General features: G+C 46.6%; 2 protein-coding genes across 5 annotated transcripts in view; one reads left to right on the forward strand and one right to left on the reverse strand.

Moving 5' to 3' along the window:
- Nucleotides 1-1544, forward strand: part of ATG4A (autophagy related 4A cysteine peptidase) — a 55598-nt gene extending 54054 nt beyond the window's left edge. For all 4 annotated transcript variants that reach the window (XM_045537931.1, XM_045537933.1, XM_045537934.1 and 1 more), the window contains one exon: nucleotides 534-1544. In XM_045537931.1, coding sequence (XP_045393887.1) covers nucleotides 534-604 — 71 coding nt within the window. In that variant the 3' untranslated portion in view covers nucleotides 605-1544. The remainder of the gene's footprint in view (nucleotides 1-533) is intronic.
- A 916-nt stretch (nucleotides 1545-2460) lies between these two features.
- Nucleotides 2461-15123, reverse strand: part of COL4A6 (collagen type IV alpha 6 chain) — a 264348-nt gene continuing 251685 nt past the window's right edge. The window contains exons 38-45 of the mRNA XM_045537937.1: nucleotides 11533-11649; nucleotides 11035-11196; nucleotides 10767-10865; nucleotides 9129-9275; nucleotides 8527-8643; nucleotides 7405-7596; nucleotides 6396-6682; nucleotides 2461-4076 (exon numbers count right to left, since the gene is read on the reverse strand). Coding sequence (XP_045393893.1) covers nucleotides 3816-4076; nucleotides 6396-6682; nucleotides 7405-7596; nucleotides 8527-8643; nucleotides 9129-9275; nucleotides 10767-10865; nucleotides 11035-11196; nucleotides 11533-11649 — 1382 coding nt within the window. The 3' untranslated portion in view covers nucleotides 2461-3815. The remainder of the gene's footprint in view (nucleotides 4077-6395; nucleotides 6683-7404; nucleotides 7597-8526; nucleotides 8644-9128; nucleotides 9276-10766; nucleotides 10866-11034; nucleotides 11197-11532; nucleotides 11650-15123) is intronic.

Below are 15123 nucleotides of genomic sequence, written 5' to 3' on the forward strand. Positions count from 1 at the left end.
GCAGACCCATGTGTGGCAATTGTTTTACGAGACCAAAGGAATGTGGCTCATGCTTTCTGTGGAAGATAAAATTTCAACTCCAGTAGACTGATCAAAAATGGTGCCTCTGGTTATTTCAATCTTCTGATAAGCTGATATTTACCAATTTCAAAGAATGATTTAAAAAATGAGCTCGTTGCAAAAGTTCTATGCAAAATCAAGATGACTAGAATTGTTTTTAAAATTCTTTTTTCATGATCTTTCTCAGAATAACAAATTGAGGCCATGGGTTGTTCAAAGGTACCTCGAAGGGCCTGTAGAGTCTTGGCTACATTACTGTCATCAGGCCTGTGTAACAAGTCTGGTTATTTTGAGTCACTATAGAGAATTTCTAATACTTGGCAGTGGTCTTAACTGTAAGTCTCCTCCAGACAAGCCTTTCTTTATAAAAGTGATTAAAAAATGTGTAGTTTTAACGACTGAGTAATATATCCGTTGACCACTTCAACCTATGTGTCAAGCTTTTCTTCTTTCTCGCTTCTGTATTCTGACAGAATTCATTGACTCTACTGAACAACTGGAGGAGTTTGACCTGGAGGAAGATTTTGAGATTCTGAGTGTATAGAATACCGGGAACTCAACCTGGAGGTCTGTCTTCCATCTGGCACCATAAAAACATGAACTTATTACATAAAACTTTTCTAGTCAGCAAGTGCCTGATATGCCAACAGCATACAAACTCAATAGCAATCATGACTGAGCCAATCACCATTTCTCAGAAACAAAACAAAACACACAGCAACAGCCCTTTCCCAGAATGAAATAAAACAATCATGGAGCCTAGGAGCAGAAAGATTAGGAGCAGTCCGTTGCTTCCCGGTGGCTATGGCAAGTTTTCAGCTGCTGAAATGAGGAGCTGGATGTCTGGAAGACAGCAACTCCCATCTTGCTTCAAGCACCAGCAGGTGAGAGATGGTTACATTGCGCTTCTGCACCCTTTCAGGTGTGACCTCTTTTGGGCTAAATACTAAGAAGCCGTCTGTTCTCTTGCTCAAATAACAAAGTGACTGAATCAGGGAGGAAAAAGTTCTTGTTAAATTATTTGAATATGTATTTTAAAATTATAATTTATATCAAAATATTTGTCAAAGAAATGATGTAAAATGTACACTTCTTCATCTCCTTCCTATTTGGGGGAACCTATTTGATGGGTCACTGTGTCCATTCGTACTGATACTTTTGTCAGATGTCACCTGTCCTTAAATCAAATCATGATCGCTTGAATCAGGGGTCAGCAAACTTTTTCTGTAAAGGGCCAGATAGTAAATATTTTAGGCTTTGCAGGCCACGCGGCCTCTGTCACAACTACTCAACTCTGCTGTTGAAGCGCCAAAGCAGCCATAGACAATATGCACGCAAATGAGCATGGCTGTAATCCAATAAAACTTTATTTACAAAAACAGGTGGAGGGCTGGATTTGGCCTGCAGTCTGTAGCTTGCCAATCACTGACTTAAATTGTTGATTTTTGTTTGAGAAATTAAAAATAAATTGTGTTTGAATTATACTGTTTTGGTTGACAGCCATATGTAGAAAGAATTATTCATGTGGTGAATTACACATTTAATCTGTGCATCAAACACAATTCCAGATCATTTCAGGACTAGTAACATACTAAGTTTGAAAGTACAAATTCATCAAATTAGCTTTGCTAACTACTCTCTTGTAAGGATACGACTCAAGTCCCAACAATACCTTCCCATCTTCCTTTCCTTGCCCTCTTAACTTGTCTTCATTCTACCCCCATCCTTAACTGAGTCCCAAGGAAGGCCAGCAATTGGGATTTGGAAGCTAATGCCAAACCTATTCACTTGGTTCCTGACATTCCATGTTTTTCTTTTTTTTTTTTTTCCAGTAGGTAATATATTCCAGTGGTTTAAAATTCAAAAGATGCAAAATGGCATTCAGTGAAATGTTTCTCCTCCCATAGGTTAGTTCCTATTCCTGAAAGCTTCCAGTGTTATTTTTTTATCTTTCCAGAGTATATATTTTATGCATATATAAATATATGCATGCACACATTTTATATATATAGAAAGAGAGTGAGCACATGTGCTTAGATTTGATTTTAATGACTTTAACATTTCTCTACTTTTGATTTATCTGTAAATGATCCCGAGGCCACAGAAGTATGGAAAACTTCTTTCTTGAACCCTAGCATGTGATGGGAATAAAAGCAAGTGTAGGCTTATCTTGAAGCAGTGCAGGCTTATCTTGAAGCAGGCTGGGGGTTTGTTGACCATTAGGGGACTCCTTCAGCCCTTTGACTTTGATCATCATGTACTTTTTTCCAGCCTCAGTGTTTTGTTATAGAGCTTGACTTGCAGTAATGGGAATCTCCAAGGCTCTGAGGGGGACTCATAAATTGTTGTGATATGGACATCAGAAAAGTTTTCATCAAAGAATGTCATGAGAGTCAAATGTTCATATTTCATTTATTTTATTTGCTATGTACAAAGCTGACAACATGCTTATTACTTAGCTAGGAGGTGAAGATAATAACTCAGATTACACTGGTTATGCTTTGTCTGTGTTGGCACAGTTTACGTAATACTTAAGGATACAGAATCACTTGGAAGGAATTGCCTCATGTCAACTTAGCTGTGTTCTGGGGAACTGGTAATTAAAGAAAATGTCTCCAACAAATCCCCCCAAACAGAGTACAATGCACTTTATAGCCAACTTAGGCTTGCTTTAGCTCTGCTAACTGCTCAAGAGAGGAGTGCGCTAAATTTTTATGAGGTTTTAAAAACATATTAAAATAGTTTAATAGGCTACCTGTGAAAGAGCAGTTGGATGACCATTTTAACAGAAAGACTCTAACAGCCTCAGAATGCAAAGGAACCAACACACTGCAGCTTCATTTTGCCACATTGCACACATCTGGATGGCATTTGGAATAAACAGGGCCTTCAGAGAAATCAGGACATGGAATTTACCTTTTTGTTCCTGGAGTCAAAAGCAAAATTCACACCTCCCTACCCATCCTCCCCTCTACCCCTGGCCCAGGAAAAAGGGCTGTAGTTCTCATTTCCTTTGATGGGCTTGGCCATATTTGTTGCATCCTCTGCTCTACTTTGGACCAGGCCAAGTCCTCCGTCTCTGGCTGGGGAGGGTGCCGGCAAGGGGGAAGTGATTTGTCTAAGACTGTGTGATGTCAATGAGGCCCTCTCAGCTGCTGGCCCTCAAGCCTCCCTAAACGATGTGGAGCCCAGTCTTGCTCACTCTGGAAGGAGTCAAAGCTTCTGGGCTACTGGTGGCACCTCGTTCCAGTTCTGTTGCCTGCCTAGTCTCAGTGAGCCTCCTTGGATAGTGAGGGCTTGCCCTATGCAGACTTGAGCCATCCATGAATGTTTAGCAAGAGATTTTTTTTTTTTTAAATGTGGAAACACTGGGTTTTGGTTTAAGCTAAATGACATGTGGTGACCCCTGGACATGAAGAAATGACTTATTAGCCATTATGAAGAGCTTTCTGACCAAGACAATGAGGAACTAGGGACCCAGCAAATCTTTCTGAGGTAGCCACTATTAGTCACGTGAACATCCCAATCAAATGGTAGCACCGGGTTGAGTGAAATGGGCCAGCAGATGTGAGCAGGGTGGGCTCATCTATTGGGCCTGAGGGTTTGGGTGACCAGTGTCCAGTAGTCCAGCCCCAATGAGACTCCGATGTACAACTTGACAAGGCTCTGGTCTTCCTTCTTCAGACCATTCAGGCTTGTGAGGTGACTGTTGTGAGCGGGAGGGGACGGCAAGGGGCAGAGCGGCAGGTGCCGTCCTACAGGCTTTTCATACACACCTGGCAGCGGCTGACCCGGGTGTGGAGCTGCCCCGCTTTCAGCGTTTCAGACACTGGCTCCTCCCCAAACTGCTGCCTCTCCTCCACTGTCGTCAGCCAGAAACTGTACTTGTTGGCAAAGTAATGGCAGGTGCCTCGGGCACCACTGCACTCGATGAAAGGAGTGGCCCGAAAGTCCTCTAGGCAGGAGCCAGGTGAGACCAAGGACTGGCCCCCGCCCTCGGCACCAGCTGCCGTGTGCTGAAACAGACAGGTGCGTGTGTGAGCTGCGCCTGCCAGGGGTGGGCACGGGGAGGTGATGGGTGCTCTGCTGCTACGGGAGGGCACACGTGCTCCGTCCCCAAGCCCTGGTCCCTTGGCTCGGCTCCAGCTTCCAGCCAGCAAACCGCGAGCTGTGTTTGAGGGGCAGGGGCTGCTCATCCTGCCTCGTAGCAGCCCTCAGGGCCAAGAATGCCCCCTCCAAGCTCCCTAGTGACCTCCTAATCTGTCACGCATGGGCAACGACTACATCTCAACCCTCTTTTCCCAAAGTGCTGCTATCCCACTGAGTTCAGAGGTGTGTTAGGTACTTCCTCCCCAATTTCTACGGACAAATGAATCTGAGAAAGGCTGAATTCAGGAAAATTCGGTAGGTTTCTGGACTGTGGTTCTCAGAGGTCTCTGTCTACTGTGCATGGTACTCTAAGAAAGGAAAGGGCATGCGATATTCCACACACGGTTCCACCATGGCCCCCTGTGCCCAGTGTTATCTGTCACTAGCTCTTACTTTGAAGTTACCTTTATTAGAACTACTTATATTTTCAATCTGTGCCATACCCTTTAGGGTGACATGTAGTATTCATTATCTGCTGAGTAAAAGTGGGTCTCATTGGCCTAAACGTTCTGGCCGTTGCTGCAGAGGGCGCCCTCAGCATTCAGTTTTGGGGCTATTCACGAGCTGCTAGTCTCCAGTCACTGTACTCACAGACAGCAGCCCCCGTCTCTCCACGCCACCCTCCCTTCACCTTAGCTGGGTTATCATTGGGACCACAGGAGGTGGGAAAGAGGCCTGATACACACCTGACTCAGCAAATGGCCAACAGAGCAAATGCCCAAGTTGGGCACACAGGGACCCGTTACTTGGCAGAACTTTTGAGAGAAGGAGAGTCTCCGTGTGACCTTTCAAGTGGCCTTTCCTGATAACTGAAGCATCAAGGCTTTCCTCATTTTGACCCTCAGAATCAAAAACTTCCTAAAACGCATGACACATGTTCTTACTTTACTAAACAGCAGACCTTGTATATTTTTAACTTTGCACATGACTCTGGTCTTGTCATTGTGAATGTCAGTTTTTATGTGAGGCGATTATGCAAGAGCCCTATAGCATGGGATGCAGCTTGCAGAATGACTGGGCCTCCCTTGAATCATTTTCTCCCTCTTTTCTCCTGTTCAGTAGGCATGTCTCATTGCTTCAGAATGCCTTACTAGACAGTCCAAATGCTCACCCTTACACATTTTCAGGAAAAAAATATTCTAGTATGTTAGAATTATGTATAAAGTAAGAGTAAAGAGATTCTGAACAAGGACTAAGAACTCTCCCATGAGCAAAGCACATGAGATTTAGTACACAGCCTTCGTACCATTTCTTATAGAAACTTGTGGGTCTTTTCTCCTCATTTCCTGGTCTGGGGGGTGGACAGGACAGAATGACAGGTGAGCTGATTTTGAATGACATTGGGATAACCTGCCCCGTGGGCAAAGACAGAGCATAACAAGGAAGTACCTTTCCCCAGGTGAGTACACTCATGTAAGGGATCCTACAGCCTTGGGATTCTTCAAAGACACTCTGTCACTATCTCACCCTGACAATTCAGCAGACAAGCTCTGGAGAGGCAGGGTACTTCACTGGGTGCCACACTGGTTTTTCCTGGGAGTTGTCCTGGCCCTAAACCTGACCTTTCATCTGATGAAATGGCCTGAAGTATTCACGAGCTATCATGGGAGGGACTCAGTGCCTCCTTGGGTTACAGCATGGCTGGCCACCGCCTTCCCATGGAAATGGAGAGGCAGCAAAAATGCCAGCCAGAATGTAAAAAGATATCATGCTCTCATTCGAGCCTTTCGGGAGGAGACAGCAGTGGCCAGAGGGGTCTGGGAGGGTGGGGAGAAGGGGCAGTGCCATGGCCAGCCTGACCAGGGAGAGTATGTCTGGCCCTGAGTGGGGACAGCCTCTCCGTCGCTGTCCCCGCCGGATCATAGAGTGTTTCGTCCTTCCCTTGGTTATGGCACAACTGACACAGGCATACAGATGGTAGGGCCTTGGCCAGTGATTCAGAGATATTCTCACCCTGAACCACTGGGTGCAAACTGCTGTCTTCCCCCCATGCCCATAACTACCTGTCTTTCACACAGAACAGGGCTCTCTGGTCTTTAGCCAAGCCCAGGCCAAGCATTTCCCCTCCTTTCATACTCGTGCTTTCTAACTAGTGTTCCTTGAGCTCAGGAACCAGTCCAAGGGGCCCTCCCAGAGCTCTCCACCCTCTGCCTCTATCCCTGGGAGGGGGCAGTGCAGGGCCTTACCATGAGGAAGGAGTACCCGATCCAGAGGCTGCGCCAGCCCAGGGGGCACTGTGGGATGGTGATGTCCTGGCTGTGCACAGCGATGGCCTGCGAGGGCGCCTCACACACAGAGCAGCGGCTGATGTACTGAGGAATCTGCGCCTGGCCGACGGGCAGCATGGGGATGGGGGCGGTGGTAGAGAGCCAGTAGGATTTATCGTTGCGCCTGGCATAGTGGCACACTTCGTTGATGTTGCAGTAGATGAAGGGCATGGTGCTGAAGCGGGGTAGGCAGGAGCCAGCAAACCCTGGAAGGAGAGACGGTGGGCAAGGGCAGGTAAGGTCTGGCTAAGGGTCAAGGCGCCGGGACCCGACTCGATGGTGGTTTGAGTTTACATGCAACCGCTTGTACCAGACCAGGGCAGCCCTCTCCTTCAAGCCTGTAACATCGTACGTGTGCTGAAGTTATGTCGATCAAATCCTATTTTAAATGCACCAGGGGAGTTTGATAATGACAAGAATCTTTTTATAAACTGAATGATTACTCCCTAATTAATTTACTTTGTAAAACCAGCATTTAATAGGCTGGGTCCGCCTTTAAGAGTTAGCGAACTACAGACGATACAATTAATTCTTGGGTAATCATCATTGCCCTGTGGATCATATTATTATTACTAATAGTAATCACTAACATTTAATGGATGCTTCAATGCCAAACATTGTTCTAAACGTTTTACACTGGGTGATTCATGTACTCCTTACACTACCCTATGTGATGACAGATATTAGAATAGCTTTATTTCTTCCATTAAGGAGGAAGTGGAAGCTTAGAGAGGTTGAATAACTTGCCCAGGGTACATGGCTGGTAAGTGGTAGAGTCAGAATTGAACACAGATCTGCCTGACTCCAGAGCTGGTGTTTGTAACCCATTATACAACAGGCCCACCAAGGGCTGGGAGGAGAGAGGAGGTTGGCTATTGGTCCTTGTGGGGACGGGTGGCCAGGGTTGGCTGTCAGAGCTGATACCTACCCAGGTCCTGGTTGTGGGCTTTCTCCTGCCCCTCCACGAACAGCAAGCTGTAACCCACCCACAGCTGGCTCATCCCGACGGGGCATAGGGGCACCTGTTCCGACTGGCTGTGCTTCACCAATGTGTAGCCCACTCTCACGCTCTGGCCAGGCATTCCGGGCCTCCCGAAGCGGCCTTGCTGCCCTGGAGCTCCTGAGAAGGACAGCGCATAAAAGGTGAGCCCGGTGCAGCTAATGGTAACATCAGCCACCCGCTTTGTGCCACACACTGTGCAAGGCACATTATGTACATGCACTATCTCACTCAGTCCTCATGGGGACCCCAATTTGTAGATGAAGACACTGGGACTCAGAAGTCCCATAGCTAGTAAGTGGTGGAGTTAGAACTCCAATTCAGCTGTATCTGGCTAGAGTCCCCATTTTTAAAAGTGCATTATCTGGCTTCCCTCCGACTGCCACCTGGCCTTGGGTTCTCTCTGGGTGGGGATGAGGAAGTGGAGCAGGGCACTTCCTGGGCCCAGCCTTGCAGGTCCTCATCGGTGGTAACTAAGTATTAATAGCTGCTGAATCAGAGGCACTGGAAGCAGAGTTAGGATTAGCAGGGCAAAATCTTGCCCTCTTTTCTCGCCCATGGCAGACATGGCTAATCAATCGCAACACTGTCCTACAGAGCCTCAGAACTGGTCTTAATCAGGACAACTGATGCGCCATCCCTGATATAAAATGGGAGGTAACTAGCAGAGGTATCTGGGCAGCCACACCTTATCTCAAATGTTGTTACCCCTTAAACTACCCCCTCCCATGCATGCCAGGATCCCTGGGGACAAAAGGGGAGGTGCAAGGCAGAGGGCTGTGCTGTAGTATAGTATAGAGTCAGAGCTCTTAGGAGCTGGAAGCGATCCAGAAAAGGATTTGGAAGAGCCCTTTGCCTTCTGGAATGTAGGGCATTCCTTCCCAGGCTTGGAGGGTGGTAGGGAGTGAACGGCCCAGTTTTTGAGCCCCCTAGTAGTGTCAAGCTCTACTTCCAGGTTTACTAAGTCTCTGATTTTTTTTTTAACTCCTCCTCTAGCCTCAAACCCTCACAGAAGCTCTCTGCCCTCTAATGTCACATCACCACACACACCTTCAAATCCTGGAGGGCCTTGCAGTCCAGGGAGACCAGGATCGCCAAGAGCCCCAGGCAGGCCGGGGAGCCCGCTGGGACCATCTTTGCCCGGGGTGCCAGGTAAACCTTTGGGGCCTGCAGGAGAGAAAGCCCACAAGGGGTAATCAAAGTAGAGGGTCCCAAGGCACCTTCCCTGGGAAAGGGGAGCTGTGTGTCATGCCCAAGACTCGCCAGGAGAGGGTGCACCGGCTGTCAACTTGGTGTGCACACCGTGCATCAGGGCAGCAGCCTGCCTGGCCTAGTCCTTAGTTCACAGGGGCCTTTCTGAGCCCCTTCACACCCACTTCCTCCTCCCTCCCTCTCATCCTCCAGCAACGCTGGGAAGTACGCAGGGCAACTGCTGCTGTCCCATATCAGAAATGAGGGCACTGCTCTAGTCGGGGCGAAGCTGGGATTAGAAGCGGGTTTCCTATACCCCAGGCCGGGGCTTTCTCCAGTGCCTAGTGTGGCCATTTATCCACCACTACACTTCCTCCATCTCTCTGCAGCGCTTGAGAGACAGACGGGCAGTCCGGAGCAGCAGCCCTGCTCTGCCCCCACATTCTCTAAAGCCTCCTCACCTTGTAGGCCTATAGGGCCTAGAACCCCAGGGTCCCCTGTGAGGCCAGGAATGCCATCGATGCCTGGTAGACCCAAGGGTCCAGGAGGAACCTGGACAGCTTCTGCAATTGGTGTTTTTCCAGGAGCACCTCGGGGGCCAGAAAAGCCTGTGGGCAGGTGGGAGAAATGGGAATGTCAGGACGAGTCAGAAGAGGCCAGGGTGGGGCCCTGGGAACCTTCCTTTCTGTCTTGCAATCACCAGCTTTCTGCCCTTTCTGTTTACCTACACAGTCCCCGCTAGATCCTTCCAGGATGGCTCTCACCACCCAATGCCCATCTATGTCCCCAGTGGCTTGACAACTCTTTGAGGGCAGGGACTGGGTCATATTCATCGTCTCTTTTCACGGCCTAGTAGGTGGAAGGCAGTCAGGAAATATTTGTTGCAAATTTGGTGGGCTGAGCCTTTGCTCAGGGTCAGGGTGGTTGGTTTACTCACTTGCTGGTCAGAACACAGTGACAAGGAGGCTGAGGGGATGTGACCAACCCCAGAGGTTTAGTTGGAATCACAGCCTAGGAGCCCAACCCCAGCTAGCTGCCTTACTAACAGTACAAGTTTGCTTACTAAATCATTGAACAAGTATTTCTCAAGTGCGTACTATGGTCCTGGTAGATCAGGGGACAAAGCAGGGAATATGACAGACCTTTATGAAGATTATGATAAAGATGAACATGCATAAATACTATTAATCTCAGGGCAACTGGTGAGAAGTGCTATGGAAGAATAGTGCAGTGACAGTGGGAGGGAGAAGGTGATATGGGGTGGAGGAATCTGCTTTAGAGAGAAACCAGTGGCCTTTCAAATAAACAGTGACATTTAAACTGAGACCATTAAAACATTAGAAAGAATTAGCCATTTGAAGAGTAGTGGGGCAAGCACACTTCAGGAAATAGAACTGGCATATGCAAAGGCCCTGTGGTAGGCCAGGACTGCAAGAGGCCAGGGTGGCAGGCGCACAGTGAGCAGTAAGGGGAAAGGCTGCTGATAGGGATGAAGAAAGAGGTGTCATAAAAGGCTTTTTGGGCCACAGTTTATTCTTATGCCATGGGAAACCACTAGACAATTTGTTTTTATAGGATTTCTCTGGTCCCTTATGTGGAAAATGATTGTTGGGGTGGGGGAAGAAGGGTGCTTCATGAGAAATGGGGCCCTGGACATGAGGGTAATGGTGGAGGTGATGTGAGGTGAGCAGAAGCAAGGCACACTTAAGAGGTACAACCCTCAGGGCGTGATAATGATTGCGTGTGAGTGGGAGTGGGGGCGGCAAAGGATGGGAAGGATGGTTCTTTATTTCTAGATTGAGCAGATGGGTAGGTGGGTGATCTGAGTGCAAACCCCATGCCCATTAATGCAGAAGTAAAGCACAGAGAGGAGGGCAACGGCAGGATCTGTGGTGGCAGCAGTGGCCTTCAGTCCTGGGCGCTGATGGAGAGGCAGAAGTATCCCTAAAGTGGAGAGACTACCTCCCCGGAGGAGTTTGATCCAGCTGCTACAGGCATCCATGCTTTCTTGGCGTGGTGAGACATGACTCTTGAAGGAACCTAACCCCCAGGCCCCTCCCTCAAGTGTAGGATCAGCCCAGCCCGTGCTCTCGACTCACCTCTTGGCCCTGCCTTCCCCTTCATCCCGGGAAATCCTAGGTCTCCAGGTGGCCCAACCTTGCCTGGAGTCCCCATGAAGCCAGGCTCACCTCTCATGCCTGGCAAAGTCCAAAGGAAGCAAGTCAGGCCCTGGCCTGGGAGGGGTGTGGGGAGGTAGAGACTAGGCAGGGGTGAAATAGGGAAGAGCATTATCCATAGGGCTGCAGGAAGGGGCCATCTCTGACTGTGGAGTGGGGAAGGGCCGAGCAGCCAGCCGAGCAGCCATACCTTTTAGTCCTAGCTCTCCAGCGAGGCCAGAGAAACCTGGAATTCCGTGGTCTCCCTTGGGCCCTATAGGGCCAGGAATTCCAGGGAAGCCAGGGTCTCCGGGGTCGCCTTGATCCGAGGATGGCCCAGGAGGACCTGGGGGCCCAGGGAGGCCTGGGCGACCTAGGGATAAGATTGGAAGAGGGATGAGGAGCAGGTGAGCAGGAAGTGGCCACTGCTGAAAGCCTAGGGCTAGGCACTGATAGGAAGCCAAAGCTCATTCCCAGGACACAGAGTTTCCTCGCTGTCTGCGGGGTCCCAGTGCCCACACTTTCCCAAACCCTTTTAGCAAAATGGAGCCAGTTCTAGTCCCCTGTGTCCTGGCTGGAGGTAATGATGTGTGGCCAAGCAGGCCCATGCATACTCAGCAACAGGGACTGGGCTTCACTGTATACAGGACCTCCCCAAAAGCCAGGTAAGGGGCAGCGGCCAGGCCTCCTTGTGGCTTCCTGTCTTTACCTCGTTCTCCATCTAGGCCTGGTCGCCCGGGGTCACCAGGCTGTCCTGCTATGACTGAGGGCAAGGAGATGCCTGGGGCACCAGGGAGACCAGCAGGGCCTTGGAGACCTGGGAAACCTGCAAAGAATAAATAAAAGGGGCTAGATGGGCCCAGGAGAGGGCCAGGCTCTGTCAGAGAAAATGGAAGTTCACATGGAGAAAGTGGAAGCAGTCAGGTAGGCGCCAGACCAGAGACCGCCAGCAGAGGGCTCTTCTCCCCTCATCCCATCTTCCCAGCAAGCCGACAAAACACAAAGGACAGGGCTCAGAGAGACTTCCTCTTTCCAGCTGGAGCTGCATTTTATTGGGCTAGAGCTGTGGAAAGTTCTAGCCCCCCCAACTTTACTGCTAATGGAAATATTTTAGGCCAATTTCCCCCAAAATCAGAAAGAAAAGAAGGCATGATTGAATACCTAGAAATTAAGTTTCCCAAGTGTTTTTAAACCTACTGTCCCTGTCAAACATTTCCTAAGTTAGCCAGTGTGTCTGATGCTGCACAAGCGTTACAGACAGAGGCAGGCCACAGGCCCCAGCCAGTCAGAACGGAGGCCGCAAGCGCGCTGTGCCTTCCCGTGTCTTCTCGGGCTACCTTCTGGGGCATCTAGGCCAACTGGAAAATGATCTTTTATAGGTAATTCATGCTATTAGCCAAGTGATTGCTTAATTGCCTATAGAACAAATGTGTCTGTACTAAATCCCTCCCCTGTTTTTGGCCAAAGAGAGTAGTCATTTATTAGAGTAAATAAAGAATACTCGTTTGCTCAGATTTTCATACTGCTTTATAGGTTTTCTGTTTGTGGAATGAATTCTATTATAATATGTTCGAAACCCAAACTTTCATCTGATTACAAAAGATTTATTTAATGTTCATGTCACATACACCGATGGTAATCTTGATGGGAAAACACATCAAAGCTATATACATACAAATGTAGAAGTTCGTGTTATACGCATAGCATGGAAGAAATGTATTTCTTTGGCATATTCTAGAAGATATTCAAATGAAGACAAATAGATTCAAACTGGTTGATAAACTGTTCTGGACTGTTCTGGTGGTTGAGCTTCTTATTATTTTTTTGTTGATGTGGTTTGTGACAAGAAAGTCCAAAAATGTTAATACTGAATTTCTCACATTAATCTAAAAATATAGTAAATCCATGAAAACTTGTAAAAAGAAAGATGGTAGATTAATTCAGGTGTTTCTAAATAGCAAATTAATGAATTGAATCCTCAGGAAATATAGAGAGGGAAAAAAGAAATGTTGAGGAAAATCTCTCAATTATTTTAGGTTTGAAACATTTTTAAAAATACAAAAAGAAAAACTAGTTGCAAAGCCACATCGATGTTACTTGTGGCATTATCAGTTATGCCTTGGTGAACCTTTGAAATATTTTTCTTTTTCCTTGAGGTGAAAATCTGAAAAGAAAGACAAATTGTATATAGTTTTTTCCTGAAAAGATAGCCTTATGCATATATATGTGTGTGTATATATATATATATACATATATATAGCTTATATATATAAGCTGAAATTATGCAAAACTAATAAACAAGATACCATACATTCACATATGATAGAGTAGGTGTGGGCAGCACACAGATTATAAAAGTTTCAATGGCAGTTTTTGTGAGCTTCCTCCTCCCTTTACCTGTTTCTTGACTTTATAATTACACCAGTATATGAGTATTATCAAATCTGAAAGAAGGCACTACTGACCTCAAGTAGTGCTAAAATCTCATGTATTTCTTTGATTAAAAATAAAACACTTTAAATGAGCAGATGAAAATGCAAAATAGCCTATTTTTCTAACTCATTCCAGTGTCAAAGTCTTAAAAAAAATCTAAATATACAAGCTAGGTGTGGTGGCTCAGGCCTGTAATCTCAGCACTTTGGGAGGCCAAGGCAGGAGGATCGCTTGAGGCCAGGAGTTTGAGACCAGCCTGGGCAACATAGCAAGACCCTGTCTCTACAAAAAAATGAAAGAATTAGCCAGGCATGGTAGTGTGTGCCTGTAGTCATAACTACTCAGGAAGTTGAGGCAGGAGGATTGCTTAGCCCAGGAGTTCGAGGCTGCAGTGAGCTATGATTGTGCCACTGCACTCCAGCCTGGGCAACAGGGCAAGACCCTGTCTGAAAATAAACTAAATATACAAATGCAGCCTCTAAATATTTAGTGTAAATATGAAAATGGATGGTGTAATTACAAGTTATTCAGATAAAGGTATTGTAAGGAGAAGGATTCTATAAAGTTTTCTTAGGGGTAAATCTTCATTTTGCACTGACTTCCATTATCAAGTCTAAGACAGGTTCCTATGGGGGGGAATATGGCAAAGAAATTGTTTTAATTAGATATTGAGAAGATACAGCAGAATATTTACAATAATGTATGAAGAATACAATAAACACCTGTGTTTCAACCACCCAATTTAAGAAAAAGAAGATAGTGCTGCCTCTGAATTTCTCTGTGTGCCCTCCATAGATTCTACCCCTTTCCTCCCTCTCAGAGGCCACTACTCCTGAATTTTGGGTTCATCAGCCCCTTCCTTTTCATCACAGTTTGACCATGTATATTTATACCCCTAAACAATACATTGGTTGTGTTTGCTTAGTTTTTGAATGTTTATCAACGGAATCATACCAAATGTGTTCCTCTGTGACATGGTTTATTTGCTCAGCATTATGTTCCTGAAATGGATCCATCTCGACATGTGCTGTTTACTACATTTGTAACTGTGATTTTATTAGCCCAGATAGATAAAGGAGATGAATAATTTAATGACCAGTCAAGGTTTGAAAACCACAGGAAATGACCCTGTTCTTCTCTCCAGTCCCCTCTTCCCTATGTCTTATGAAAAAAGCCACAGTCTCTCTGCAGGCTAGGACCTTGCTTTGAGCCCTTCCCTTGGAGAAGCTGCTGGCTTTCAGAAAAGAACAGGTTGGTCCAGACCAAAGGAAAGAGTAAACACAGAAACAGCAGACGCACCAATTCAAAATGCAGCAGGAAATGAATTAATGCATGAATACAGTTCCTGAAAAACATACGTACATTATACAAACATGCACATAAATAAAGTGTGGTGAGACCTCAGGCCCGAGACTGATGAGGATCAGAACATTTTGCGAATATGATTTCCCCAGGTAACATGCAACAACATAATAGCCAACATTTTTTGAGCACCTACTATGTGCCAGGCACTGAGCTTTTATGTACATTACCTCACTCCTCATTGATTCCTCAAAACACCTATGAGGTAGGTTCTATTATTATGCCCATTTTACAGAAAAGAAAAACTAAGGGTTCGTTTGATATTGAGTGACAAGTAACTTCCTTGTTCAAAGTCATGTAGCTAGTGAGAAGTAGAGCTGGAATTTGAACACATCTGGACTGACTTCAGAGTGCGTACTCTTAACCATGATGCTACACTGAATTCATTTCCTGGTTTACATTGAGTCGGATATATATATGGGTCTTCAGAACATTCCTAAGGGAAGTTGAAGAATGAGAATCCATTCTCACTTTTTGAGAAGTGGGGAAATGGAGGCTCAGAAAG

The sequence above is a fragment of the Lemur catta genome, chromosome X (genome assembly GCF_020740605.2).
Source record: "Lemur catta isolate mLemCat1 chromosome X, mLemCat1.pri, whole genome shotgun sequence".
Taxonomy (NCBI): Eukaryota; Metazoa; Chordata; class Mammalia; order Primates; family Lemuridae; genus Lemur; species Lemur catta.